Source organism: Varanus komodoensis, unplaced genomic scaffold, assembly GCF_004798865.1.
Source record: "Varanus komodoensis strain SLA01 unplaced genomic scaffold, ASM479886v1 scaffold9, whole genome shotgun sequence".
Lineage (NCBI taxonomy): Eukaryota > Metazoa > Chordata > Lepidosauria > Squamata > Varanidae > Varanus > Varanus komodoensis.
Window position 1 is genome coordinate 27649805 of NW_025336598.1, and position 27151 is coordinate 27676955.

General features: G+C 39.6%; 1 protein-coding gene across 1 annotated transcript; it reads right to left on the minus strand.

Moving 5' to 3' along the window:
* Window positions 1-27151, minus strand: HAT1 (histone acetyltransferase 1). The gene is made up of 11 exons (XM_044418193.1): window positions 27024-27151; window positions 24062-24133; window positions 23392-23467; window positions 21350-21470; window positions 11241-11420; window positions 10885-11006; window positions 10278-10382; window positions 9843-9949; window positions 4514-4665; window positions 2657-2773; window positions 1-393 (listed from the first exon to the last, which is right to left on the minus strand). The coding sequence occupies exons 1-11, from the start codon at window positions 27028-27030 to the stop codon at window positions 226-228; spliced, it is 1227 nt and encodes a 408-aa protein (XP_044274128.1). The 5' UTR covers window positions 27031-27151; the 3' UTR covers window positions 1-225.

Genomic DNA, 27151 nt, shown 5'->3' on the forward strand with positions numbered 1-27151 from the left:
TTAATGCATCTCAATCTACTACCTTTATTTCAGTACAGTGCCCCAAAATCTAAGCACAGCTTCTTAAAATCTACAACACAAAAATAGAAAATATTCAAAATGCACAGAAAACCACAGAGTCATCTTGAAAGTGATTAAGGTGTCACATGAAAGTTTGAAGTGAAACAGTAATCATGGATGTATTTCACAATACAATGTACAGTAATCTGCACATTCAAAGACTCCTTAGACTTGAGCAAGCCGTTCTAGGACCCTTCGATAATCTGAAACAAGCTGCTGGAAGGTCTCTTCTAACTGTTTGTGTTGCAAATTTAGATCTATTTGGTTCAACTGGTTGGTCAACTCTTCTGGTCTTAAGCATCTTCTCATTTTGGCAATCTCTCTTTGCTTTTTCTAAAAACAAACCAAAATGTATTTACACAAATGAAACAGCATTACCACATCCCACTGCTATTACAGATAGGTAGATAGATATCGTAGAGCTAATTCAACCTTAAAAAATTCTGACTTCAAGAATGGATTCTTCAGAAAATGCAATCATGTTTCTCTAGTCAATACACAGGCTTGTCCAGAAATTCAAAGTGACTGACTGCCTCCTTCCATTTTGTATTCTTTACTATACAGGATAAATCCTATCCATTTCACTGTGCTTGTGTTTTTCATGTGCAACAGACAACAGGAACAAAATAACATTCCATTGTTTTCAATGGGATGAGTCATGGTTAACCTTTCTAGAATTTTCAACAATGAGAATTTATAATATATTGCTTCACTTTATGTACTTTGTCTTAAAGCAACATAACCACTCTATATGGAACCAATAATTCACAAAATACTGAGGCCAACAGCAACCTGATTAAAATTCCTGAAGAGTTGGGTGATAGCAATGGACACCAAGGGTGCAAGCAAACACATACATCTTTAGAAAGAAAGTCTTGTAACTGGCAGCATTCCCCAGTCAGCCATGATGACTGAAGAATTCTGGGAGCTGTAAGATTTCTTTTGCCCAAGCATGCATTGAGCTGTACTTTAACAGACTACCTATCTTTTGTCACCCGCAGCTCCCTAAATGCTAAATTTCATTGGATGCTTTTTTCCAAATAAATTATTTGACCAACATTACCCATATCTCATTCCATAATGAAAATGCTCCCTACATATACAAGCCCTGGGTTGTATCCATGTAAGATAAAATGAGCATATGATAACATGGAGCCTCAAACACTGGGCTGTAGATTGAGTATTAACATCAGAACCCAAACTACTGGGTATATGGAAGCTCCCAACAGTACATGGAAAGCTGCCTAATCTCTTTCCCTCTTGCTGTTCCGCTCAGGTTCTCACATGCCCCAAGCAACTTTCTCATCCATGAGAGAAAAGATACTTCTCCTTATCCTTTTCTGGGGGGGAAATCAGTTTGAGTAGAGCAATTTTGCATAAGTAAAAGGAACCAGAAGGCTCTTTCTCAAATTTATCCACTGGAACCAGAAGGCTCTTGTTTAATTTTAACAAGTAGGGCACTGTTCGTATACCTTTTCCTTTTATCTAGTTTGTCCCTTAGTTTTGAACTGATTATTCTCTGTACTTGCTACAAGAGACTGTTGGGCACAGTTAGGCTGAAACGGATTCCTATGCAAACGAAAATGGTTTATGTCCAGCTTTCACAGGCATACACGGCAAAGCAGTCAATCATCTTGTTGAGCCTTGCCCAACAGGATAACTCTTACAGGTTTTAGAGTAGAACTCCCATCATTCCTCACCATTGGCCACACAGGTGAGGGATTTTAGGAGTGGTAATCCAAAACATTTGGGGGGCACCACAATGAGGAGCGCTGTTCTAAATCCAAACCAATTCCCCCTAAGAATTTACTTAAAAGATAATGGATACCTTGCTTTTCCCTTCAAAAAGGGGAGTCACTTAAAGCTACTCAGAAAATATAGAAGCACAAAAAGAATAATGAGCATGATTATTAAGCTAACAGCAACAAAGACAAAGACAGATATGGCAAAAGCAAATTAACAAGCAACAGTTACTATAGAATTCTATCCTGTATGTCCTATGCCTTTTGCCTCTTATTTTTAATAAATAAGTATCGCCTCCTTTTAAAAGTGAACAACTCACTTAGGGGAATGAAGGGTACATTGTGCTTTCTCTGTTATTTACAGATACTTTGAGTATCTTTCTCCAGAATAAATCTCCTGCACTCTTATTGGCCAAAATCCAGGAGGACTACACATGCATGGGGACTAGAAAGGAAAGCTTTTAAAGCCTTCCTTTCTAGTCACAACTTCCAACCCCTCCTGTTCTCATGGGGTGCTGGCCTGGCGAGCACCCCTTGAAGCATGTGACAGATCACTGCCCGGAGGAAAAAGCAACCACACATACCCTTTGTGCGGCAGTTCAAATCATCTGTATATGCAAATGATTCACTCTAAATACTGACTACTAACTAGATTTTTTCTGAAGTGCAATATGCAGAGACTATCCTTTTTTACTTCCCTTTGTCTAACTTATTCATTCTCAAAATGAATTTGTTTATTCAAAGTACTCTGTACACTGGAGGCAAATCTAACATGAATAATTAAGTTATAAGCTTTTTATTAATACCTTTAAATGTACAGTAAATAAATAAAAATAAAAAGGAGAAAAAGCCACCTTATAAGGGCCCATCAGTCTTCTTTTTACATCCAATCTGTAATTTCTGGATTGTTCTGCATTACCCATGTCTGTGGCACGCAATCTGAGAATTTCATAAACCCGCCTTGTATGTTGCTAATAAACAAGAGAAAAAGCATATTAATCAAGGCCAAGATCTACTTGTGTACAAGACTGAAAAAAAATGATATCTGCAGCTCCACATGTCCTTAACTCCTGATACACATAATTTACAATAATCTTCTGGCAATATGCTCCATACTTTCTGCTCAACAATAGGATCTGCTTTGCTGCCTCTGCAGCCTGAACATTTGCTCTAGAGGTACCCCAATACTCTAGAGGAGATTTTGAAGGGAATCACCCCCTCCCGGTTCTGCTGATGAAAGCATCCCTGCTGGCGGAGCACCCCAAGCCTCCTGAATATTTATCCACTGCCCTCACTTGGCAGATCTGGCACTACTATCGCTCTGAATTTGCTACTGCTCTGTGATGTGCATGTGCTTTCTTAAGTGGGGCGGCAGAAGATTCAGCTGTTCAAATGTCAAGTCTTCTGAAAGCCTAAGCGGGCCACTTAGTTCAATCTGCAATCCCCTCCCCTCTATCCCCAAGATAATGGTTTTTGTTGAGGCTCACAGGAGTTGGTAGGCTTGGGAGATGGAAGACAATCCTGCTCTTCTTGCACTCCCCTGACATAACTGGTACTTCAATACTTCACTCAGAAGTTCTTCCTAGCACTGGAATCCTACAGATGTGTAAGTCCACTCAGTGGTAGCTGCCCCCAAGCAGCTACACCAGGTGGTTCAACTGACTGTGAGATGGAATGTTTTCTGTGTAGACACACCCCCAGCATCTGGAGAAGATGATTCCTCACAAATGAGAGGTTGCGGCAACAGGGCAAGTACCTATCAAACTCACTGATTAAGCTTTTTATACCTTATACCTCAGTGGCCACCACAAGCAATTACCAATTCATACCAGGGATGTGTGTTTGGGAACAAACACACACCCATGATTAGTCTCTTTGCTCTAAGGGCCCAGTTTTGCAATATTTCTCACAGGTTAACAATTCTTGTTTTTCTTTTTTCCCCTAGGTTGTCAGTATCTTTGGCATTCAACCAAAGAAAAACTGGTATCAAAGATGGTGCACATGCTTCATTTTTGGCACATATTGCACATCTTCCTTTCTAGGTAAATAAGATGCCCAAAAGGCAACCCTTGAATACACTAACACTAATAAATGTAGTAACTGACCCTTTTCTTTCCTATTTCTCTTTCTTTCACATATTTCACAAACTAGACACTCTTCAAATAGTTGTCTCTTCCAAAACTATTTCCTCCTAGAAGATTGGTGCCCTAAATTCTTCAAAGGCAGTACCCCATCACTATGGATTCAACACCAAACCTCAGCTAATAAATCAAAGCCAGAGCTGTCTCCTGATCACCAAAATACAATTGCATAATTTATTATGTAAGCCAAGTGATATCTTGATCTAGAAACACTTGCTGGTATTGAAACTACTACCTTAAGTGTTGTAGTCGTTAAAAGAGTATTGAATACTAAAGTACTAGACATAGATATGTATTCAATATTGCCCTTTTACAAATGGAAAGACACCCGATTGATGGAAAGTTTTCAGGAAAAATTGGAAGGGTAGTGGTTTTCATGGATTTGCTCTTCTCACTGTCCTGGGAGAATTTCCAGAAGACGCAGCGGGAGGTGGGATTTGCAAAAACGCTACCCCTCAACCATAAGCAAAGTCTTCAATAAGAGCAAAATTCCTTTTGTGAACTGAAGGACTCCTCCTGCTTGCAGAATGGCAATTTTGGATACAACTGTTAAGATGCTCACAGCAATACCTTATTTACTTTCAGCTTTTGTTGAGCTTCTGTTACCATATCTTGACTGAAACCTTGATTGAGTTTCTCTGGGGAAAAGCAAGGTAAATCCTGGCACAATTTCACTAATACAAAATCTCGCAGTTTCACATAGTTTTCAGATGGATCTTCAGCTAAAAGAAAAGTACAAACATTTTGGAACACAGCTTTCCTCTCCAAACAATCAAACCATGTACCATCAGTAGTTTTCTTTTAAGATGCTCACTATATCATTGTCGATTATGTTAAATATTTTAAGTTTGAACAAGAGAAAAAACATTCTTAACTCAGTATTGAAAAAATAGTTTACATCTTGCTGTCTTTAAAGTATCTGCATAATCATTGTTGAAGTAATTTCAAATTTTCTAGATACAATACACATAAACATAACATAAACAAAATGCACAAATTTTAATTTCCTCTCTATATTTGACTGGCTTTCTCTCCCCCTCTAAATGCACAACAGCTTACTGAAGTCAAAATAATGAGCCATTTTGTATGGTGAAAAAGGCGGCTGGGACTTCAATGGTCTTCAAGCACTGCAGCCTAGCAGATACACTTCAGTATGGAAAAACGAAGTGTTCTGCAACTGGCATACTAATGAACAGCCCTTGACCTCTGTTTATAGTCTGTAGGATTCTCAGAGCTCATTCCTTTTACAACATTTGGACAAACATTTCTGAGACACTTTCTGAAATGTCCTTATAATACTTGACATACATTTTAGAAGCCCATGGAATAAGTAGGCATTCAATCACCAGTTATAATGAAAACAGCGTATTGGCTTTGAGCATATGCTCCACCTATCTCCAAATTGCTTATCCACAAGTCAAATGGAGCAATAATCATTACAGGAGGAAAACAAAACATTCTGATATCGTGCTCCTATGAGTTTATGAATGAGAAACACTGTCACAACTATATCTGCATGGAACATCCAGTTTATAGAAAGGTAGTCACCTGAACACTGATGTTCAATTTAAATGCTCTTGTACCTAACAAATAAATGAATTAACACTCCCAGCAGATTTGGTTTGTTCCCTATAACAAAATAGGTGGAAACTTTCCACCTTATATAGTAGCCTTCCAAAACTTGATGCTTTCTAGAAATTTTGGATTCCAACTCACATTAACTCCAGCCAACAAATCCAGTGGTCATCCTGAAAAGTGTGGCCCAAAACTCAGAGTACATTAGGTTGGGAAAGGTGGATATAGAGCTTGCAGGCTGTATCAGAGTTACACTTGCCCAAAAATTACAGGAGTTGGCATTATTCCACTAGCAGTTAAACAACTATCAGAACTAGCACTACTACTAGAGGCAACACCTAGTCTAATGAAGTCTTACCCGTTGTGAAACACCTCATCCAAACTAAGTCAAGCTTTGGATACTTGATGTGATGCTTGCACAAAGAAAAAAAGGGGCTTTTCACAAGTGGTGGTAGCTTTGTGTTAGTAGAGAGGTGGCCCTGGAGGCCGCCTTCTGTACACATACCTTGGACCTTCCTGCAGTCCCACATACCATGGCCACAATGCCTGTGGCAAAGTGCTACAGAGGCATCAGAAAGACACATTTATGTTGAAAACAAGATTTTCTATGCCTGCGGCTGCAAAATAACATTGTTGGGTACATTCTAGCAATGTGAAAGGTCAAGATCTTTACATATTGGTAATAATCAGATTTTTCTATTTGGCTCTTGCCAAAAATAGAAACCCTCTCTTCAGCTTGCAACCTTGCACAATTAGTAACCTTTATGCATTACTCTAGATGTAAGCTGGTTATAGGTGAAGCTTGTTATTCTCAATTCTGACTGTTTGCCTAATATTTCAAGGAAGGGAATATAGCAACAGGTTGACTTCTAAGAGCAAGCCATACACATAGCCGCTGGCTATGGGGCAGCATACATATACGATAGACAGATAGATAGATGGGCATAGTGTTGGTAACCTACTCAAGTAAGGATGTACCATTACAGGCATACCAACACAATTTATCTACTGAACACTCCAAATAGTCACCTAGTTTCTAGCCATCAGAGAAAAAACTCATATGCTGCTTGAACAAAGGGAACTGGAAGTGAACCTGAACTTTTCACTTTTCTAGAAGATGTTCTTGGGTCAGGAACTTTTTTCACAGATCTGCTCATCTTTTGAGCACGTCAGGTACAGAAGTTGTCCACTAAGAACACTTACTTGTTAATAAACCTCACTAAAATTAGCAGGAATTACTTCTAAATAACAGGAAGTAAATATAATTCACTGGTAGGTAAACTATGCACTAGGTCTTGTATGCATGGTGCTCATTCTGAATCTGAATTAATATATCCAAAAGAAAAAAGTAAAAAGTAAAAGCTGATGCTACACCTTCAAAATATTCTGGTTAAACTCTGTATATCACACAAGAAGGCCCAGAGTCTATTGTAGACAGATTTCTTTCTCACAGAAATATAGTTTGCCCAAGGTGTCTTTTGATATAAGGAAATCATACTTTCCATGATCTAGCTTATTAAGAACTGCCAATAATAAGCAGCTCAATAACTTGAAATCGTGGACTTCTGTATTAGGCTTAACAATTTTATACCTAATTGAAGGAATGATACAAACTCCATATTAAAAGGAAAACAGAAAGTTTTGCTGAGATGAGGAAATAAAAGTCAGGAAAAGTGGCAGTAAGTACCCCTTTTAGAGCCCTCAATTTAAGATCAATTAATCAAATTCACATAAACAAGGATCACAAACTAGCAAACTTCATGAAACTTATGTTATATGAAATGATAAAAGGTAGGTCTAATTCACAAAGCAGCAACTGCTAGAAATACTTGGAAGTTAACTATTTTAAACTCACTCTAACCCAACAAGAATTTTATAAATCTGATTACCTTGTACAGCTTCCTCAGTTTGATGCATTCTTGCTATAACTACCTTACAACTTTCAACACCATCTCACTTTCATAATTTCCAATCCCCTCCTGCCCGTCCAACCCAATTTTCCCTTAATAGCAGCAATGAGAAATGGATGAAAAAGAAATTCATCTCACCATACCCTTCAAGCTCCTAGTCAAAAACAGCATGCTTGCTAGCATATTATTCTACAGGGCAATTTAAAATCTGTTTTAGAGCAGTTTTACTGTAAAAATACACACCATGTTCCATGCATGGATGCAGAGGCCTGTTGTCTGCCACCATATGGCCTAGCTCCATTTCTATGTACTGTCAAGGATGAGACACAGTAAAATACATCTTACTGGAAGATTTAGATGGAATATTCTATTTATGGATGTGCACATTTAAGTAGAATTTTGTCTGTAGTCACCAGTTAGCTTTCTATAAGTTTCCAATAGATGATGAAAAGAATATGGAAATTCAATGGAAATTAAATCAACAGGATGAAACTTCAAATAAGAGATACATTAAAGTATCTGCATATCCAGATCACATAAACTGTGATTTTATTCAAACCCAACATCAAAATACGAGCAGTTTTTAAAAGTCAGTTGGTTCTCAGTTTGTGGTCCAACATACAAATGCCAGTGTTAAAAGAAAATTAGTTCTAGTGGGAGCAAAACAAAATTTTGGTGCATAAAAACATTGCCTATACTGTGGCCAAAGATTTAATCTGAGTAATAATTTAGTTGTTGTTGCTTTTAAACAAACTTTCTGCATTAACAAGGTAACTTTCTGCACTATTTCAGACTGCCCTTCCATCAAAGTTTGGTAAGGGTTTCATTAATATTTATTTATAAAATTTGTATGCCATCCAATTACTAATATCTCTGGATGGCTAACAGCATAAATAAATAGTTTCATTAAAATATTTAAAAATGGCTCAATGGAATTATAGATAACATGGCTATGACCAAAGAATTGCCCAACTTTCTATATAAGCCAAAGTGCAGGAGAGGAAAACTTAGCATACAATAGATGTTTTAGCATACAACTCCCTTGATCCCTCAGCACTGGTTATACTGGCAGAGTTGATGGGAGTGATAGGCCAAAACATCTGGGAGGGGACAAACTGCCCATCCCTCCCCTGGGGCTTGCCATGTTCAGACACTGTCAGAAACAGTTTGTGACAAGGCATGTGTGTTTCTTTTTAAAGAAGGCAAACTCCTACTGCGCTCAAACTAGTTCTCCAGATTCTTCCTCATATTTTCAATTCATTTCAATCTAAGCAAATAATGATATACATAGAATTCCTAAAATATTCACTGAAGTGTTAAGTTCACTGCTCATTTCAAAATAGTGCTTGCATGCTAACCACTGCAAGGAGAAAGCAGCTTTCCTGCCCCTTTCCCTTACTTACAGCCCCAACTACAGAGTCAGAGAACCATTCAGAAAGATATGGAATATGGCACAGGACTGCAGCTGGGAAGGGAAATCAGGAGGGGAAAACACCCCTCAGAACAAATGCACCTTTGAATCCAAGCCCATCAATTTTATTTGTATTTCTTAACAGTTGATGCAGTGCTGTTCTAGGATAGCAGTCTTCAGGGAAGCAGTCTGGAAGTATATTGCATCAGAAAATAATAGTTTGGATCCTCGTCAAGTGGCTGAAGCATCACCACACCATAGTTCCACAAATGGGATGCTCCCGGCTGGCGGTTCCCCATTCTGCCCTACAGTCATTGGCACCTGCTGAAATTTCTGAGACTGGGTCAAGTTTCTTCCATGGACCAAAGAAGTTCTTCTGTCATAGTTGTTAAGGTCCCAAAAAGCTGTAAGATTTATTGTGGCATCTGCTGAAGTGGGCTGTAGCCCAGAAAAGCTTATGCTACAAGTCTTTCAAGGCTCTGTTTTTGTTTTTGTGTAAAGTTTCCTCCAATATCCTTTTAAAAACTGTCCTCACTTTATAAATTCATGCTCTTTAGGTATTTGCATATTTAGCCTCTGGAGCCAAAAGATTGGGGCACAGAGTTCTAGTGCTCAGAAATGTAGCATCTCACAGACTGCTTTTCTGGTTTACCATTTTGCCTAAACTAGAAGCTCTGCAAGGAGTTTCAAAAACCTCAATCTCTTGTCAAGTCAGCTGTGAGTTTGCAATAAAAATGGCTAATTAACTGCTAATCCTTTCATGCTAGGGACTGGATTTCCATGGTGCACTGTTCTCAGGAAAGGATTTGAAGAATTACGTTATACACACTTCTTATGTAAGGAAGGGCAGAATTAACCTTGACCTCTGCTTCAGTTAATCTTTGAAAGATAATTTAATTTTGACAGATGAATTTAGAAAGTTATGGCACTGACTGTCAAGGAAGAAATGCTAACAGTTTTATAAATGAATTCCCAGTGCCAAAGACAGACTCATTTCACATACCTGTTATATCAAGTACTGAAGGGGATGACATATAGTATCTATGCACTGTTTCTAAAAGCTGAGCCCCATGACCTTCTCCTTGGAATGGAGGCAGTATCAGCATCTGGCTACAGAAAGAAGAAAAAAACTTACAGAAAATAGGAACTATAGGCTCCCCTAGAAAACAGCATATTTTCCCTCTGAAGTTTACTTACAGTGACTTGTAAGTTTATATACAGAAAGCTGATACACCAAGAACGTAAAGAATGTTGATGTATTGCACTATAGGTTTGGGGGTCCATCCCATTTCAAATGCAAACAACAAAATAAATAAATGCAAAGCCTGCTAAGAGTTTTTAAAAAGCAAAATTAACAGCATCATAAACAAGTGTTGGGAACTTCAACAGTACTCTCTTCTGAAATAAAAGGCAAGGCACGTGTTATGCTGCCAATTACCTTACACGTGGCCGGGTTTTGTCTGGGTACACATAGTAATTATAGACTGTCATATAGCCCATGGTCGCAAAGAGCGTAGCTCCGTCCTTATTATACTTCTCAAATCTGCAGATAAAACAGAAAGCCAAGCAGGTCAATTACAGTCGCGCACCCATGCAGTGTCCATTTTCTTTTCCATTCTCTGACTGAATTTTCAGTGTCAGCAAGCTACTCTGTGAGGGCCCAATGGGTACACCTGCTATGTTCTGAATGTACAATTCACTTAATTGGTGTGCAGCAACTTGGATAAATCAGACCTCTTTACAGCACTTCAGCGCACTTGCCTATTATAAAGATGAATAGGTGGCAAGTAAAAGAAAACACAGGCAAAGCTCATTTTACTGTTTAAGCCCTACATTCAGGGCTCCAACGGACAACAGTATTTAATTTGGCTCTATTCTCAAGGTCTTGCAAAGCATAATGGATGCAAACTCCAGCCTGATAAACAATAGCTTTTCCTTTCCTGGGAAAAATATCATTATACTGTCCCAATAATTGGCTAGCCACAATTAAAATACAGCCTTTGTGGAGGTAATAAGGTCCACTGTTGCTTTAGAACTGTACTTACACTAGAAAGTAGTTCCATCTTTCATCATCCACGTCAATAAAGCTCGCCGTTTCAATGAACCACATCAAGAAGGTCTGAAGCCTTTCATGATACTCTCGAAAGCCTGGGCATGTCATGTCAGCCTAGGGAAAAAGCCAGAAGAAGTCAGGTGAAGCCCTTTACAGAAGGGAAGGGAGCACCTTGCAGTGCATAATAAAATCCTCCAGTGCAAAATTACTTATAAGCATGCTGAAGAGTGATTTGGTAAAGATTTAGTGAAGTTTTACATATACTTCAAGCAATTACATAAGTCTCCTAAAAGTTTCCAAAGAAGCTTTATCCCTTTCGTCTAGACAAAGTGTTGAATTTCTCTTTACCTTGTATATTTGATAGGTTATGTCTTCGCCTGCTTCTTCATTATGCACTGAATATGTATGTAATAATATCCCAAATGGTTTGAAGTTAACTTCTTTTTCCAACAGAGATGCAAAGTCATCTATATTTCTGCTAAACCCTGGTGGAATGATTTCTCTAATTTTACTTTCCACATCATCTGCCTGAAAAGCAAGAGAAAAGGGGAAAGGCAGAGGCAATAAGAAAACGAGCACAAGTTTTTCAGAAGATGTATTACAGCTAATTTGGTAAAAGAAATGTGTGCTTCTTGATCGCACATGCGTATGGTCTCCGCTTTGTTAGAACAGTCAGTCTAGAGTCCAGCACTGTTTCCTCTAGTTTTGTGAGTATCTTTGACCCAGCTACAACACAGTGTTCTATATGACATACGGGCACTCACTAGATGCCCCCTTGTGGCCCTCAATATACAAATTTTAGTACATTCAGCCTCCACCCCCTGAATGGTCTTTGAATATGTAGTCTTCCCAATTTAAGTTCTGCTGAAAGAAACTGTCCCCTGCCTTCTGCTCAAACTAGAGGTGGGAGACAAAAGGAAGGCCTGGGTATTTATATCATTATTGATATTCACAAGGTGATAACACCAGCACAATAGCTAATATTATGACCGTCTCTTCAGGTGTCTTCCTTCTGGACAAGACAGGACTGGGCAGGGCTAACCCAAACAAAGACAAGCAGGCTCTTGAAGATATGACCCGCAAAAAACAGTGTTAGTTCAACAAGCAGGTTTTTTAAAAAGAATTATGAGGTTTGGAGGCCACATTGCTAATGCATCACAGTGTCTTGGATCATACATTATTTTTCTATTATCAAGATTCCAATTCAGATTTAAAAAAATACTTGGAGAAAATAATTATGGCAAAAGTAGTAAGTAAGGAAAAATAATTACAGCAAAAGTAATAGTCAACACTGTTCACTGTAGCACAAGTCTATCAACAGGAGGAAAAGGTGCATTTCTCCAAATCTACCCATACTGACTCACAGTACTTGATAACACTATACAATTACACTTTAAATATAACCCAAAAAAGGGAAGGTAGAAGACTCTAACTCAGATTCTCCACTCTCAAGGGTGGCTTGAGCAATTTCTTGGCTACAACTGAGTTCTGGCCAGCCATCTCACTGTCCTGTACTTACTAAATGGAAACATTTCTAGGACATAGTCAGATTACTCTATTGCTGGAAATACCTCACCATCAGCCTAAGCCCAGAAAGTGAAACAACCAATTCACTTTCTGGGCACAACTGTGCAACTACATAATGGACATACAGACCTCTACCATATCTCAGAAATCTACTGGGCAGTATACATGACTACCACAACAGGAAGTTAGCTGTTCTTAAAGCAACCAGAGATTAGCAGAAGCATATGTTTCTGAAATGGGGCACGTCAGCAGAGCCAAACTTATCCAGAAACAAGCATTACTGCTACTTTCCAGGTTTGTTTTAGGCCATGCTAATGCCCCATTACACTCGTGGTGGGTCCCACCACTTCAGCTGAAGAACTGAAAGTGCAGCAGCAATACTGGATATTGGCCACTGCACATATTTGCATGTTTCCAGCTTCCATCCGCAGCACAATATAGGAACCATGGTATACTGCAAAGCCTATGATACAACCATTGCTTTTCAAATTTGTCAGACAGAGACTCACTTCTTCAGGATTTAAACTAGGCATTCCTCAGTTTACAATATCCACTCAAGCATTACAAGACCAGAATGGTACCCAGAAACAATCTACTATAGGAAGACCCAGAAGGTAAAACAAAATACCATTTGTCATCACCGATAGTCAGCTGTGACCACTCAAATGTATAATTAATGAACCACAGGTCATCTTAAGACGATGGCACTCTCCCTTCTCAGGGCCTGAGCGGCAGGCCTGTACCTACCTAAGCAGCTACTCCCTAGCAACAAGTCACAGAACAAGGATACATATACAAGCACTAGACCCTGGAAGAAACCCAGATGCCAGCTCTGTACCCATACCTGTTCTGCAATCACTGATGTAGGATCTGATCATGTCACTCACAATATTAGAGATACATTTACTTCCTCACCTTCAAATGTATTCCTTCTGTATTCTATACAGGACAAATAGGCTAGATCCTATATACACAAACAAGTTACTGGGCATAAATCCAATGTCAGAAATAGCAGTATTTCAAACCCAGAGGGAAAGCATCTTAGCCTACTGGACACTCTACCGATGAAGTGGTCCTTATGAAACAAACTTCAACCAAAGATTAGAGTAAGAGACTGCTGATTTTGAATTGAACCTGCTGATGAATTATATCACCAGAGGTTGTATCAGGATAAGGGATTTTTAACAATCATCATACATCCCTTAACTAGTGCCAATGTGTTTGTATTATCAACAGCAGCTGTACTAGGAATGGCTGGCCACTGTTGATATTTGATTGTCACTGTCAGTATTTCTGCATTTCCCTCTGAACTTACTTACAATTTTCTACATCATTAGCATCACATGGACTGTGTGTGTACTGGTATATGCATTAAACTTTTAGTCGCACTCCATGGGCCTGATGAAATTGGCTATATAGTCCATGAAAGCCTATGTCAGAATATATGTATTAATCTTTTAGGTACCACAAGGCTTTTTACTGAATGTGGATAATTTAATTTTTGAACCAATGGCTTCCTAGGTCAGCACAAAGATTTTGGAAGGTAGGTGTGCTGCAGCTACCTCTAGTAAAAATCTACCATTCAGCAAAGAATCCCATGGATCATCTTTGATCACTTTTTTTGAGCAGCATGTGTGCAATACAATCTCACATCCCCAAAGGCAGCCCAAACAAATGAGGGTATTTAGGTAACTAATTGGCAGCAACAGAATAAAGATTTGCTTTTTCTCCACCTGTATGTTTAAACTAGAATATAAGAAAGAATAAAACACACAAGTGACAAAAATATATAGCCTTTGGATCATTGTCCCAAGCCAAATACATTAGGCCTTAAAATATACAAGAAAAGTGATCATAACTAATTTTGTCCACAGAACTATTTTTAAATCTAATTTACCCAAAGGGGAACATGGTATAAATGCTATAAGTAAAACTGAATGAAGATTAGCCTCGTTAAACAGCCAAAGAGATTGTTACAGACTATCAGCTGAGCAGACATCATAATCCTTTTCAGGCCCCCAAAAGACCACTTGATTGAATACATTTACTACTTCTCTTTAACCATGAATATTTGATGAAGTTTCACAATAACGTATTGCCGCTTCTCACCAGGCAATAAAACTTAATGAATTGGTCTCAACTTAACAAAACCCTACCCCCTCAATACAACCCCTAAAAGCCTGACATTACATTCAACAAAATGAGCCTACATTCTATTCAAACCCTGTTTTGAACAATGAGCCCAGGTTTTTACTTAATGGAGTTTGCCGTGAGTTCAGCTGTAATGTTTGTATTGTATCTATTTCCATAAGGACTGACACAAGAACACTTTGTGTTAACTTACTAAGCAGCTCTTTCACACCGTTTACATGCATGATGAGTATTAATTCTAAACCAAGACCCTTGCTACTTAGCATTCAAAACAGGGAAATTAAGACGTTTAGGACAAAATACACTACAAAAGGCTAATACAACATACTACTAATTCCTGTCCTTTCAACTATGGTCCCTGAAGTAGAAGCAATGCACCTGCAAATGAATAATACTTTACTATCAGATATATTTTGCGGAACTGGAATATGGATGGAGTTCAGTCCAAGCACACTTCATTCTTTATGCTTTGGTGCCACCAACATTCATACTAATCATCTTTATATTCCTAAAGGGCCATTATGTAGACAATGTATATGGCACTGCAACACTTGCTTTTGTCTTTCGTTACTGATTAGACTGGTTTAAACAAAAGTGGACATTTTCTTAATTAAATATATTAGTATAAAAGTAGTAAGAATGTCCCTATGGCAATATCGGAACTGCGAAACTTAGAAAGAGTGCCTTGAATATATATATATAAAAAAGTGTGTTCTAACTGGGAAGATAAGCAAATGAAAGCCATAGCTAATCTTTTACACTTTATTATTGTTTCCAAATAGGTTATTAAGCTGATACATTGCATATTCCCCTATGTAACACATTCAACAAAGTCAGGAATGACCTAGAAAAAGATGCTCATAATCTGTAGCACCTTTTTGGTGGGTTGTACTTTATTTTAATTTCATGTTAAATGCTATTCTACTATCTATATGAAAGAGTACAAATATTTTGTCTAACTCAGGCCTCATTTGTAGAGAAAAAGTGAGGGTATGAAAGAAGATGAGCATTGAAAAGTCCAAATAGAGGAAAATCAACATTAAATAGATACATGGAATTAAACAGAGGATACAGAAGAAGGGTTTGTATCTAAAAATGATGCACAGAAAGAACTACACAGGAAGAGAAAAGTAAAACATTGAAGGGGAGTAGATGGCAGCTCACACTACATTTCTTGCCTTTTGGTTTTTCTGGTCTCTGAATTCTAGAATTGTTGTTTGTTTATTTTAAAAGAATCCAGCCTGAACACCAAAGACAGCACTGAATACATGCAGACAGTAAAGGTCTACCATGATGATAAAAATGCAAATCATATTGTGATGTGTGAGAAGAAGGTTCCATAATGGTTAACTAGCCTACTTGAAGAAAACTCTGAAGTGCAATACAATTAGGCTGCAATCCTATACACACTCATCTGGTAAGATGTGTGTATGTTTGAACAAAAAGTTGTTCAACTTCTTGTTAAACATTGACAGATTCCAGTGTCAGACACATAGCATAAGAAAAATAGTTGGTGGGAATACTTCCTTAGAACAGGAATGGGCAATTTGTGGCTGTTTAAATAGTGTGCTTAGGACTGCTTAGTAATACACCAAAATATCTTGAAGAATGCAAATTAAATACCCTGATCTGGAAAGAAGGCACAAAGCAAAATATAAACTCAGAAAAATCTGCAATTGAAATTTATACACAGAGGTACTACATAGCTTTCACTGAAGTATTCTTTGATTCTGAAACATGACAGAGGACAGAAGTGCCTGCTAAATCTGAATATCCAGTGGGGCTATTCAGACATAATGACAGCCCATCACTTAAACAACCAATGCATTTTCATGCATGAGTGGGAGAAAGCAGCATGCCTGTGTCTTCTATTTCTTTCCTCCACAACCTACAATCAACTGCTTTGTAGGCTCTGAAGTGCGATATGTGAACCCGGAGTGCTGGGCTGAACAACCTAGTGACCAACCTAACCACAAACCATTTTACTGTTAGGTTGTTTAGACCCTAACAACCCAGCAGTCCTGGCTTGGACAACCCCATCAGCAGCCTACAAATGAGACAATCATAGGTGGTGTCGTAAAGCAGGAGACATGGGTACACAGCAGGCAGGCTGCATGCCCTCTCCTCTGTTGTTGTTACGCATGAATAGCCTCACAGGGTCTTCAAACTTAGCAGAACACTCTGTCCTTCCATTCTATTGCTATGCTTCAAAACAATTCTTCCTCCAGGGCATTCCATTTGACAAGTACAAGTATTTATATCACTGAACAATAAACCTGATAAAATAAAATTCAGGCAGATATCTGAGGTGTTTTAGAAATCCAAAACTTCAAATTTAGAATGGGATGTTCAAGGTAATTAAATGGCCAGTTGCAGCACATTCAACCAAAGAAATTAAACCAGTAAGAGTAAGTAGTTAAAATGTACTTATGCAATCTTTGGTCCTATGTCCCTTGAACGTAGGTCACCTTCTTGATGTCAATGGTTTTTATACTGTTTTGCAGAACGCATACACAAACACAGCTTTTATACCTTAAGGATAGACCAAGTTATCTATTTCAGGACAATGCCAATCTCACAATCCATGATTCTGTGAAGTTTCTGCATTATCTGGTTTAAAAAAAAACAACAACCTAAAACATATACTGAAAATACAAAGTTAAATATATTTCAACTGCCAAGAACTGTACCACAGCATTTATGGAGTTGTGGAAACTGGTGGATAGCCAAATTCTGTTTCGTCCAAGAAATGTGTTCTCCTACATGAAATGATTTGATTCACAATTAATTCCTAAACATCCCTCACTCACTCATAACTAATTAGGAGTGCCTTTGAATTAAAAAAAATCACAGAAAAGCTGGTTTATTCAAGTCTTTGGGGATAGGGGAGAGAAATCCCCTGTGAGCCTATTATTGTTGTTATTTTAGTGCTGTTTTTATACCGATGTATTATTTATCTTTGATTCTAATGTATTGTATTTTATATGTGTATTTTGATTATGTAAATCACCCAGGGAAACATCTTGATTAATGGGTGGTATAGAAATTAAATAAACAAACCTAGGTAGACCCAGAAATCTGATTTCTAAAGTTACACTCAGCTTCCATTCAGCTTAGAATGGAAGCACCAGCTGAAAAACAAAGCTAGTCAGGATTTCATAATGACCAAAAGACTAAACTGTGAAGGAGATAGCCCTTGGTGTGAATTTTGCCTTTGCCACAAACTCACTAGGTTGTCTCAGGCAAGCTGCTCTCAGCCTCCATCCCTCCCCCACTATCAATCTGCAATATGAATGATAACCCTGACTTATCTTAAGGATAGCTGAAAGGACTACAATGAAATAACACCTGTGAAGCACTCCTAACCATTGTATAGCGCTTATAGTGTTAAGATTATTACTACTTTCAGCCACCCATCTTCATTTATTGGGATGGCATTCCACTTACATGAGCAATGTAATGATACCGGTGTTACAGATAATCAGTCACACTACAGATAATCAGTCACTCCAGGGTACATTTCAGAACTACAGCAATCAGTTTAGCTGTGGTCAAAATCTATGAATGACCAGTTCACTTCTGGCAGCTATAATCTCGGGTGAGTGGATAGCCCAGATTAAAAATTCCACATCCTATGCAAATTAAAGTACAATCCTACATGTGTCTTCATAGAAGTAAGTTCCACTAAGTTCAAAGGGACTTGCTCAGGGAACTGAGTATGTGATTGGAGCTTTGTTCCCACAATTTTAAAAGAGCAGAAAAATGATTTTGTATCACAGGGTATTATTGTGTGTTTTTTAAAGGCCTATTGTTCTCAATCACATGCCACTCATGCTGAAAAATGTCTTTATAGACCACGTGGTGTTAAGAATTGGTGTGAAACAAGCTTATTTTTATGTAGTGTTAATGTTTTCCCTCATGTACCAAAACAGCTTTTAATAAGTGGTAAAAACCTCATAGGGATAGTTATACTTGGGATTTACTTACACTCACACACACAGGCACATGGGGGGAGGGAGGGCGCATGTGCAAGTGTGCTATATGTAATTCCAAGAAGTTTAAAGTTTTCTACTAACAGAGTTATACTGTGGCCACACACATTCCCTGACATATATTCAAGAGCAGCACAGAAAACAAATAAAATAGCTCCCTCCCTGAATGCTTGTTGGTACACTGAGGTTTAACTAATTCATAAGAACCTTTGCCAAAGAAAACTTCAAAGCAGCAAGGAAGGGAACTGCTTTGCCTGGGAGCCCTACAACAGGAGGCACTGAGGAAAAGGATATTAGGAAGATATCTTACTTCCGGGATATCCTGGATGTAAGCACCTACATGCACCTACATCCTGAGGTTTAAATTTGCACATTTACTATGGTTTGGAAGTTCGTAAATTGACATGGGCTTGCACAATCTCCTCCTTCCCTCTTTTTTCCCGGTTTTGGGCATTGTCATAAGCTATGGTTACCGCAATGTAGGAAAGGAAGAGGACTGGCACAGAGGTGAATATAGGGAGATCTTGAAAGCCTGTGACAAGTCCCCACAATCTTATCCATGCAGATTGGAACTAAACCTCTTTAATCAAGAGCATTGTTAACTGCTGAAAGCTAAAACTGCCAGTCCTTCAGAGCTTGTGAAAAGATTATCTATAACCACTTGCCTTGCAGCTGCCGTGCAGCATGGTATTCCACATTCTGTCCTATGTTCACACATTCACATGGTATCTACTCATGAGCAGTTCCCACATGCCTCCACATTCCCTGCAAGTGGCAGCATATATGCCAGTAGGCCCTGTGGCTGGAAATCAATCTCAGGGTACACCATTCCTTCCTGCCTTGCCTGCCTTTCCCTCATTGGCCCACATGTTCTCCTGGGCATGTTCTCAGCTTCCCACCACATTTTTCCCTGCTGCACTACTGAGCCACCATCTACTCATTAGAGTAGGACAGGTGCTCTGCACAAACATCAGAGCAGTGACATCCCCCCCTGCTGCTTTCACACTTCCTGCCAATGCTTAAGCACCCACATGCACTCACCTTTCCCCATCTCTCTCTGTGTATGTGCTCAATGCTCCCATCCCTGTGTGGAGGCACACGACCAGGTCTACCTCCCTCCAGCAGCCTGGCACATGGAGGGCAGCAGTGCAGGCACCAGTGCCAAGGACAGAGGGAGCATGCTCTGCTGGGCACACTCTCCCAAGGATGCCCGTGTGGGCATCTGCCTGGCAAAGTGTGTCTGCAAGACACAAGGACTGTGACTGCCGTACGCCTGGTGGGAAGACAGAGCATGGGCCTTGGGCGGTCCGGGGCAATTGTGTAGTGCCAGTGTGGTGTATCCTTAAGAGCCAGTGTGGTGTAGTGGTTAAGAGCATGGGACTGGGGCTCAGGTGATCTGGGTTCTAGTCCCCACTCAGCCATGGAGCCAACTGGGTGACTTTGGGCCAGTCACAGACTCTCAGCCCAACCTACCTCACAGGGTTGCTGTTGTGGGGATAAGATGGAGGAGGAGAATGATGTAAGCTGCCTTGAGTCCTTTGTAGGAAAAAGGCAGGATATAAATAAATAAATAAAAATTGTCCAGATGGTGATGCCTATGTACAGCCCACACGCCTCTCATGCGAAGAGCCGCTATCACATGAGGAGCCCACTTGTTCCCAGCGCAAGTTAAACACAGGACTTACCACACACGTGCTGATCTAGTCTAGCACAGAAACCAGGCATGGCCGCATCCATGGTCATTAGCGTTTGGAGGAATTCAATTTCTTCCCTGCCAAAGGGCACCTCTTCAATGTCCCACTGCCTCTCCAATGCCCCAGCACAATGATGCCCTGCCATGGTGATGGGAGCTCGCCAGCAATGGGGCATTTGCCAGTCAGGGTGCTACTACCTGCAACTCAGCAGTTGCTAGGCAGAACAGGCCAGCAGAAAATGGAGACAGGAACATCTGCTGCTGCTGCAGTCACTCTTGCTGCCAAACCCACTGACAGAAATGAAGAAACTGCAAAAGCATGGCAACTGGAGTCATATGTAAAAACAAAAACGGTGAACCACAGAAACCATAAAACAGACCATTCATTCTCCCTGGGTTTCATGGAGACCAAACAGACCATGCTTGCTGAATTCATGCATGGTTTCCAGCATGCCTTGTCATTATGTGTGAACCCAACCACTGCGTAGCCAGCTAGACAGCTACATCTGCATTTCTTCAGAGGTATGCTTTTGTCTTTCAAATGTTAAACACTGATGTATACATGAACTCTGCTACATGTGCAATTTAAACAGAAGAAGATGGCATTTTCGAGAGGGCGGAGAAATCTGTAAGTTTTGTCTGTAAGATGCAGGTAGCAAGTGTTTCCAGAAACAATGGGAATGCCTGTGTAGTTCTACTGTATATCACCATGTGAAACTACCCAAACTGTGAGCTGAACTCTACTGATCTAGTATAGGAGGATCTGAGAATAACAGTGTGGAAGGAACAGCATGTCTCCTTTTGCATAATAAAACCAATACTGATTCCGGAAGAGAGACTAACACTGATTCAGGTCTTCTGGCATTCCTGATCTGAGCTAGTGTGCTGAGAACTATGGAAATGGAAAGATACTGTGGAAATGTTCAAAGATAGGATAAATTATTAAAATCTTGGTCAACAAAATGCTTCAATTATGTGGATATATAATGGTACAGGCATTAGAGAAAATTGATTTGGTTGTAAAAAGCAAAGTAAAACTAGGTTTTCAGTAACAACAAACTTAGGCAGCTAAACATTGGAACATTTGACCTTACCTCCACACAATCAAAGTTCTCATTCACTTTGGATGTATAATCAACGCGAAACAGTGTTGACAAGTTCCCAGCAATGTAGTATAAAAGAATCTTCAGTCCCTTGTAACCAAAGGCAACCTCACTGCAAGAGAAAGAAAAATCAGGTTACAGCTGAAGGCTAATCAACTCCACAAAGCCATTGATCTGCCCCTTCCCAGAAAGATGTCACTCCTCTTCAAAGTTACAAAGCATTATAGCACATACATCTACAGAGATAATCTTTAATATTGTCTTTATACAGCCCTTCAGTTTAGCCAAACAAAGCTTCAATGTCCAGGCATTTCACATACTCATGCGACAAAATGAAAAGCTTATCAGGAGTAGACTTTACACTGCTGAAGCTTAATAGTTCACCTTAGTTGTTTACAGCTTCACATCCATGCCTTCCTTCATAGGGGAGAGCCAGGTATCACAGTGGTATCTCAATATGCCACTGTCAAACTAATCTTGACATATAGTTGCTTAAGACTTACATTATTCCCTATCTATTAACATTTACATTATTATTAAATTCATTTGTTATTGTCTGTCACTGTCAACTTTTGTCTACACAGCACCTTGGAAGATAGAGACTGCAAGCCAGTCAGTTTAACTGTAAAGAACAACCAGGAAGCTACCTCTAGAAGGATTGCTGCATCCATGTATGGCAACAAGGCAGTTTTATAGCATTCTATATGTGATTGATGCAGACATTTCACACTTCCATTCCCTACTAAAACTATCCTTATATACATTACCACATGAACCAGCTATACCTTTTAGACTTGCCAGTTGAGGAGATGGCTCAAAATGTTACCTGTGTATAATTTATATAGTTGGTACCTTTTTCATTCATGTTCATATTTTAAGTTATTGCTAACAAAAAACAATCATGTCATTTGACCCGCAGACTAATTTATCATGCCACTAATTCTATACAACTAACAAAGGGAATGTATGGTGCATTGTGGAGGGATGCTAGAGAAGCCACATTAACAAGGAGAATACAAGAATGCCTATACAATACACTCACAAATTTACTATGCTTTCTGATCTATAGATGTCTATCCCATTTTTTTCTTTTAAAGAACTCAGAACAGCTTACTTCATTCTCCTCCTCCTGCTCTCAGTCTTATCTCCACAAAACAACCCTGAGGAATGTTGATCTGAGAGTCTGTGACTGGTCCAGTCACCCAGTTAGCCCTATGGGTGAGCAGGGACTAGAACCCAGATCGCCTGAGTCCCAGCCCCACATCCTTAACCACTATCCCACACTGGCTCTCAAATTACTAGAGTTTAACACATTTGAAGACATAGTAAATGTTTAAAGAAAAGTATCTCCTAATTCTTAAAGTCAAAGAAATGTAATCAGATTTGCTGAAGAATTTGTATTTCCCAATTGGTTTCTGTTTAGGCATAGCAACTTTAAAGTCTGAATGACCAGGCAAAGTGATAAGCACCCTTTTAATGTCCAGCATCTATACGCTCTCTCTTGCCAGACTCTAACTTCAGAGTCTGGCAATATCAAACACTGAAAAGCAGCAGTTTCAGGTTACATATCCAAAGTATTAGTGGATGTACAAACAAATTCGATCTTCATAGCATGGGTAATGTTATGAAGATCGAATTTGTAAGTGAAGCAACGGTGCTGTTAAGGGTAATGAACAGCTGGACTAGTTTGAAGTTTTTTGGTATACTTCTGGGATCTAGTTCTTAGTTCTGGGATCCAGATCAAGCAAATGTTAAACTGAGATGGAGATGTTTCCTACATATTCCTAACAACTCAAACTTGGCTACAATGGTAGCTGAATACATTTATTCTAATATTGCTAAGTTCTATTAAAACAGTTACAATTTTGGAGAACAACTTCAGTCCAGCAGCTAAGGAACACTATCAAGACCACAAACAATTAGAGAACAAATGGCCTAATGCTCCTGAATAAACATTTAATGTTAATTTCCATACTGGTGCCTTAAAAACTAACTTCATAATCAATTTTTTATATTTTCTTGTTGTTACTTACTCATCTCCAAAAACTTGATGGCTGAACTCTGGATGAAATGTTGTGCTGTCATCTTCCAAATCCTCTGAGAAACGGACTGATGGGGAAAAAAAGAGTTGATTATAAGTAAACAGCCATCACTGGTTTGTCAGCATATTCAGCTTAAAACACAAGAAGTCCACAGCAGTGGGAGAACAATCTTCAATCCTATGCAGATGTGTGTGTGTGTGTGTGTGTGTGTGTGCATGCACATACATGCATGGAATGAATCCCTGGTACTTCTTCCAACACATCCAGACTCCTGCCTGATCATTATGGCCAAGAATGAAAGTGGGACAGGTGGAAGAATAACTTCCCCCAAACCAACAAATTCTAAGTCAAGCAGGTATGTGAATCAGGTTTCACACTTATTCAACAGACTACACCCACTTGTCATTTTTAGTTATCCAGTGCTGACAGAAGCTACAATAAGGCCCATGATAATAGTTTTGTGATACGATCAACACACAGCTAGTTGGGAGGCTGGAGCATTTGCCAGAAATTGCTGCCAAAGCTGTGATGAACCCACATATACAGACAGGAAAAAGTGAACAAAGGTTACTGATATTTTACTAGCTCTAAATCAAAGACTCAAAACAATGGCTAATATATTAATGGGTTAAGTACTAAAACCATTATTTTAAAAACATACCTAATTTTAGATGAATTGCTTCATTTGTATTACATTTGAACTCGGCCAATTTCTTCTCCATAGCAGAGAGCCCTTGGAAAAAGATTTTAAAATCAGTTCTTGCAGATCAAAAAGCATTTTTAAAAGATCCTTTTGTTGATATAACTATTCATTTTTTTCAGTACAGATTAAGAAATGCATTTAAATAAACATTTTAGTATAAACACAAAATAAGGAAACTGTGACCCTTGGACATGCTATGAAATGGCAGTAGCCCACAGGCATAGACTGCAAGTATTTAAATAGGCTTGTAAATCACCACTTGCCTGAGGCAACTAAAATTGTCTCCGAGTGACCAAAGATACTTTACAGTAGTTGGCTTTTCCTCTCCTTTAAGGAGCATATGGTCAGATCATTTTTTAAAGACACGTTGTATTTTTGCAATTTATAATTTTTGGAATTTGTTTTCAAGAGATCCACAAATCATGGCTTGCCCTGCAATCAAGCCAAATTTGTAGTAACCAGGATCTTCCTGCTCCATTTCGCTACATTCTTATGCATATCTGCTCTAAAGTATAGTGATTTGTATTTAATGAGGTTTACTGCAGGTAAATGTGTGCAGGATTCTGTATCACTCTTACCTGAAATGAACTAACATCAAACCTAGCAGAATTTACTTCTGATTTGAAACACAAAGGGTCAGTCTGTTTCCTGTTAGTTCTGTAGCTCATGCTCATCTCCATGCAAGGCCAGAGACAAGCTCTAAAGTTCAAGTAGGCTAGAACTTCAGAAGGTCACCCTTCCACTTGCCAGAAGGAATGGCTAGGGCTCAATTTAAGAGTGTCCACAGACATATATTTAAGGCCTTGTTTGCAAACACAACAGCCCATGGCTGAAACAACTGTCAAGGATTAGTGGGAGAACAGATGCACTGCCTCCTGCTTTCAGCCAGATGTAGTCCTTTCACTTTTAGGCAGCAATCCTGCAGTATCTCTTTCACAGGTTGCTAAGTGCACTATCCAAACTTCTGTGTGCTATGTTATTCTAGGACTTAACAGCCCTGCAGTTAACCATTATTTGTAAACCTGTCAACTAAATTAAAAAGCTGTATTTCTGAACTCTTAAAAGATGATCTGGAGGTTGGAAACAAGCCACAGGTTTGTATGTTTCCCTCTTTTCTTCTTCTCTTTCCTGACTTCAGTTATCATTAGGGATCCTTCATTTCCACTCTGCTTTCTGTCCTGGTGGCAGAAATCTACCAGTGCATCTTACAAGGAATCTGCATAGTCAATTCAGACGAAAAGACAGCCATGTTTACACTGTTACAGCCACTTGTATTCCTCTTCTCTCCTCCCATGCCTGGAATATAGCAGAACTAGAAAACTAGCTACTTCAGGCTTGCACTAATTTCACATCTCATCAGTACAGTAGAGCCAGCAGAGCCATGTAGCATACAATGGAAAAGAATATGAGATATATAAGAGTCACAAGAGCAGACTTTTTATGTACACCAAACTTTTAATAGCTTATATTCAACAGCACTGAACTAATTTTAACTGATCCTATTACAGGACTGAAAGACTGTCCAATATATTTCTAACAACACCATATTTGTAGGAATTTTCATGCTCTAATTTTATTTTCCAGGGCTTTTAATGAATATAATGAATGTTATGGATATATTAGTTACAAAGCATATGCAACTAAGAATATGATGTGCTTTCACAGAAGAACAGTTCTAGCATTCAGTAATAGTTCCTAAAGGTACTAACTCCAAGAGCTTTCAGCTACTCACGGTTGCTTCCATATACACCTTCACACAATCAGGATCCCTAACTGCAGAAGAGTCCTGCTCATATAGAAGCCTATGCATAAGCATTTGCTCACATGGGGCTTTGATAATGTAGACATCTGCCCAACACATTGGCATAGTCAGACTAGGGCCAATTGCACAACTGACTCTGGGGGAAGGGCTAGCATTACATTTCCTCTTCTTGGTAACTGCAGTGAGCATTTGCACAAACACCACATTAAGTTGGCATTCAATGTTTTCACAGTCTAGGCACACCAGCAGGTCTAAAGCAAGGCGTATTGGTGCACGGTACAGTAGCCTTCCCCAGTCTGTTGCCCCCAGCTGTGTTGGACTAAAACTTCCAACATTCTTCTTCTTGTCAATCTGAGTAATAGACTGGAACAACTACATTTTTAAAGACCCACGGTTCAGGTTTACCAGAAACAAGCAGTGGGGACCACTTTTTTGGCATCTATTTGGGGAGTACAAATGCTGCTGTTGCTTTTAAGCCCAGTGTCACTCCTGTATAGCTCCAAATGGAGCAGCTGAACACATATTACAGACCTGTCAAAGCCACGACCCTTCAGATGATTTCGACACGTTGCTGGGTGTGATAGGAGTTGTAGTCCAAAGCGTCTAAAGAGTAACAGCTTGGGCAAGGCTTTTCTAAAGTATCACTACTTTACACTTGACTTGCGAAAAAGCTTCCCAGTCAGCTAACATGACCGACCTGCCAAACGCTTGCACAAACACACACTGTGAGAAACAACCCTGAGGCACCAATTCGTTTTCACCCTCTCTGCTCACCCTGGTGAATGTGATTCTGTAATTTGTCCACTAGCAAATGACAACCGAAGTGAACTAAGAGGTAGCCATGAAAGTGAGGGCAGCTGAGGTACTTAAGCGCTTTCTCGAACCCCCCATCCCCACCCCGGAGTACTAACAAGTCATCCAGCAGAGCCCCAAGCAAGCCCTTTCCCCGCGTAGTGTAAAGAACAGGAGCTTCCCAGGGAGGAGAGAGACTGGGACGGAATGGGGCGGGCTTCTAGCTCATGACCCGGCTGCCCTGGCCAGGCGACCTCTCCAGGAAGGCCCGGAACGGGACGACGAGACAAACGCAGAACGCCGCCGCCACCTTCTCGCCCCACCCCACATCCAGCCTCGTCGCTGTTCCCACGACGACCAGCTTACCCGCCATTTCCCCGGCGGCGGCCTCGGCTTCTGCGAAGCTAACCGAGTCCGCCAAACTGAGCGAATCAAGCCGCGCGCCCACACGCCGGAAGTGACATTCTGTTAGAGTTGAGGGACACACTTCCGCT